At 56.1% G+C, this 3,587-nt stretch overlaps 1 protein-coding gene across 1 annotated transcript in view; it reads left to right on the forward strand.

The window, feature by feature from the left end:
* ANKRD52 (ankyrin repeat domain 52) overlaps positions 1-3,587 on the forward strand; it is a gene marked incomplete at its 5' end in the record, with an annotated part of 17,300 nt that overhangs the window by 5,141 nt on the left and 8,572 nt on the right. The window contains 8 exons of the mRNA XM_009075211.1: positions 285-485; positions 595-682; positions 825-967; positions 1,151-1,363; positions 1,467-1,545; positions 2,095-2,209; positions 2,754-2,836; positions 2,922-3,039. Coding sequence (XP_009073459.1) covers positions 285-485; positions 595-682; positions 825-967; positions 1,151-1,363; positions 1,467-1,545; positions 2,095-2,209; positions 2,754-2,836; positions 2,922-3,039 — 1,040 coding nt within the window. The remainder of the gene's footprint in view (positions 1-284; positions 486-594; positions 683-824; positions 968-1,150; positions 1,364-1,466; positions 1,546-2,094; positions 2,210-2,753; positions 2,837-2,921; positions 3,040-3,587) is intronic.

Below are 3,587 nucleotides of genomic sequence, written 5' to 3' on the forward strand. Positions count from 1 at the left end.
TCTCTAATGCTGTCATTATCTCTCTGTGATAACATGCTGAAACAGCCACACATGGCTTCAGGATGTCCCTGGGGACATGGCAGCAAGCAGGTCCTTTCTTTTGAAGTGTGGGGAGAAGCTGTACTGGAGCACGTGGAGCATCACAGCTGGCTTTGGCTCGGGGGCTGGCGTGGCTCTTGGCAGCCTCCGTGTGTGCTGGAAGCATGAGGAGGACCGAGCCGGGCCGGGGGTTTCCAGTACTCCTGCAGGCTGGGCTAGAGCTCTGCTGTCCTTTGCTCCTGCAGAAGGCTCTTCACCTCCTCCTGAAGCACTCGGCAGATGTCAATGCCCGCGACAAGCACTGGCAAACGCCACTGCACGTCGCTGCGGCCAACCGGGCCACCAAGTGCGTGGAGGCCATCATCCCCCTGCTCAGCACTGTCAACGTGGCGGATCGCACAGGTCGCACGGCGCTGCACCATGCCGTGCACAGTGGCCACCTCGAGGTAGGCTTTGGGGGTCCCGGCCCTGTCTGCCTCCCTGGTCTGGGCTGCACAGAGGGTGTAGTGGGGGAAGAATCCGACCTGGCTCCTCTCATTTCTCCTCCCCATGCAGATGGTGAACCTGCTGCTGAACAAAGGGGCCAGTCCAAGCACCTGTGACAAGAAGGACCGCCAGCCCATCCACTGGGCAGCTTTTCTGGGTAGGTTTTCCCCACGGGCATAGCTTCATCTCCCACATTGCTTACTCCCCATGGATTCACCTTTCAGGGTGGTGGGGCTCCCTGGAGAGCCCAGGTCTGTGTTTTCTGGGGTGCCTGACTCTTACCCCTGTCTCCTGGACAGGGCATTTGGAAGTTCTGAAGCTGCTGGTGGCCCGGGGAGCTGATGTGATGTGTAAGGACAAGAAGGGCTACACCCTGCTGCACACAGCAGCGGCCAGTGGCCAGATTGAGGTTGTGCGTCACCTGCTGAGATTGGGAGTTGAGGTAAGACCCCCTCATGGCTGCAGGTAGGGTGGGACCAAGTGCAGGCCAGGCTGGAGACAGGAGCAGGAAAGGGTCCTGGCTGGTGGCAGAAGCTCTGACTGGTGGCAGGAGCCCTGGGTGATTCTCAGCTACGTTTTTTCCTTCCTGAATCCCCAAATCCTCTGTACTTTGTTGCTCCCACAGATCGATGAACCAAATTCATTTGGTAACACTGCACTTCACATTGCCTGTTACATGGGCCAAGATGCCGTGGCCAACGAGCTTGTCAACGTTGGCGCCAATGTCAATCAGCCTAATGAGAAGGGCTTCACCCCACTGCACTTCGCTGCCGTCTCCACCAATGGAGCCCTGTGCCTGGAGATCCTTGTCAACAACGGGGCTGACGTCAACTTTCAGGTCTGAAAGCTTTGGGAGAGGGGGAGTAGGTACCTGTTGCCCAAGGAGGGACCTTGGGGAGAGTGGTGGCAGCCTGATGTGATGTTGGCTCTGCTCTCCACAGAGTAAGGAAGGGAAAAGCCCGTTGCACATGGCTGCAATCCATGGACGGTTCACACGTTCACAGATCCTCATTCAGAATGGTGAGTGGTTCCTCCTCCAGCCCTAGGTTATCCCAGCCTTTTCCTGTGCTTCCAGGACCTCCCAGCGTATTTGCTCAGGTGGCTTAATCATTGCTCAGATTTCCTCTGTGCCCTCAGGGCTGTTGCCAGTGGCCCTGTGCTGCTCAGGGGTGGCAAAGACTGTTGTGCCCTCCAGGGCAGTGAAGTGCAGACTAGGGAACTGATATTCTAGCCAAGCCAGAGCTGCTATGGCCTCACTACCACAGCCTGAAAGATAATATTCCTGTAAGAGGACTGCAGACTTGGCAGACACCCTAGGGCTCAGTGGTTTTCACCCTCTGTGGTGAAAACCATTCCTTCAGGGAAGGACGAGGGATCTGATGCCCTGGGCTTGTAGGATGCAGGTGGGCTCAGCTCCGAGAGCAATTCACAGTTCTCCTCCCGCATGATGCTGGGTGGACTCGTGTCAGCCGTGTCCCTGAGGTGGGCAGGCAGCATCGGAACAGCCCAGGCTGCTTGGGACTGGAAGACAGAGACCAACTGACAGAGCCCTTGGCTTTTCCCTTACAGGCAGTGAGATTGACTGTGCTGACAAATACGGCAATACCCCCCTCCACGTTGCTGCTAGATACGGCCACGAGCTGCTAATTAGTACTTTGATGACAAATGGTGCTGACACTGCAAGGTAAGGAGGGTCCCTTCCTCCCTTTCCCTGTTTCGTGCTGGAGGATGCAGCCATAGAATCATAGAATCGTGGAATCATTGAGGTTGAAAAAAACACCTTCAGTCATCGAGTCCAACCTGCAATACAGCACCACCATGTTCATCACTGAACCAAGTGCCACATCCACATGCCTTTGAATGCTTCCAGGGATGAGGACTCCACCACTACCCTGGGCAGCCTGTGCCAGTGCCTGCCCACCCTTTCAGGGTAGAAATTTTTCCCAATATCCAGCCTATACCCCTGGCACAACTTGAGGCCATTTCCTCTTGTCCTGTGTCATGGGAGCAGAGCCTAATCCCCACCTGGCTGCACCCTCCTGTCAGGGAATTGTAGAGAGTGAGAAGGTCCCTCCTGTGCCTCTTTTTCTCCATGCTGAGCCCCACCAGCTCCCTCAGCCACTCCTCATCAGACTTGTGCTCCAGCTCCTTCCCCAGGTCTGCTCCCTTGTCTGAATATATTCACAGAATCCGTGATCCGTCCTGACTCCCTTCTTCTCTCCTGGCAGGCGTGGGATCCATGACATGTTCCCTCTGCACTTAGCTGTTCTCTTTGGATTTTCAGACTGTTGTCGTAAGCTACTTTCCTCAGGTGAGCGACTCAAAATCTTCTGTGACAGGGACATTCAGGTGACCCTTGAGCTCCCCACTGACCCCCTGCCCCTCCTGCTCTCCAGGTCAGTTGTACAGTATTGTCTCCTCGCTGAGCAATGAGCACGTGCTGTCTGCAGGCTTCGACATCAACACGCCTGACAATCTTGGGAGGACTTGCCTCCACGCTGCTGCTTCTGGAGGGTGAGTGGCGCCAGGCAAGGGGCCCACACTGTGCCAGGGAGGTCCTTGCCTGCCCCCAGCCCAAACTGGGACCCTCCTTGCCTTGTGAGCTGCAGCATGGGCAGCCTGGTGCAGGGCTTGGGTCAGGATGGGGACTTGGACCCCTGGGTGCCATTGCTAGCTCGGAGGGAGAGTGGAGACCTGTTTAGAGCAGGAGTGAAAATGAAAACCTGTCATGGAAGTGTCCTTGGGTGTCGCAGTGCTGGCACCCTGCCCGAGCAACGGGGACAGTGACACAAAGCCAGGAATCCTAGAGCTTTTGTGTTGCACAAAATCCAGTCCATTGGCTGCAGTGATGCTGTGGCTGATGTCTCTCTGTAATTACCTGGTTGGTTGGGAGCTCCATGCAGGGCAGGAAGCACAGGGGGTTACTTATGGGAGCAGGGAAGAGCTTTGCGTGTGCAGCATCAGCCACATCTGTGGCTCTTGGGCTGCACAGAGGTGACACACCCAATTGAGCTGTGGCACATCCAGGCTGTCTCATCTGTGACTAGGAGGAGTTTGTATTC

Source organism: Acanthisitta chloris, unplaced genomic scaffold (assembly GCF_000695815.1).
Source record: "Acanthisitta chloris isolate BGI_N310 unplaced genomic scaffold, ASM69581v1 scaffold4495, whole genome shotgun sequence".
In the NCBI taxonomy this organism is placed as follows: Eukaryota; Metazoa; Chordata; class Aves; order Passeriformes; family Acanthisittidae; genus Acanthisitta; species Acanthisitta chloris.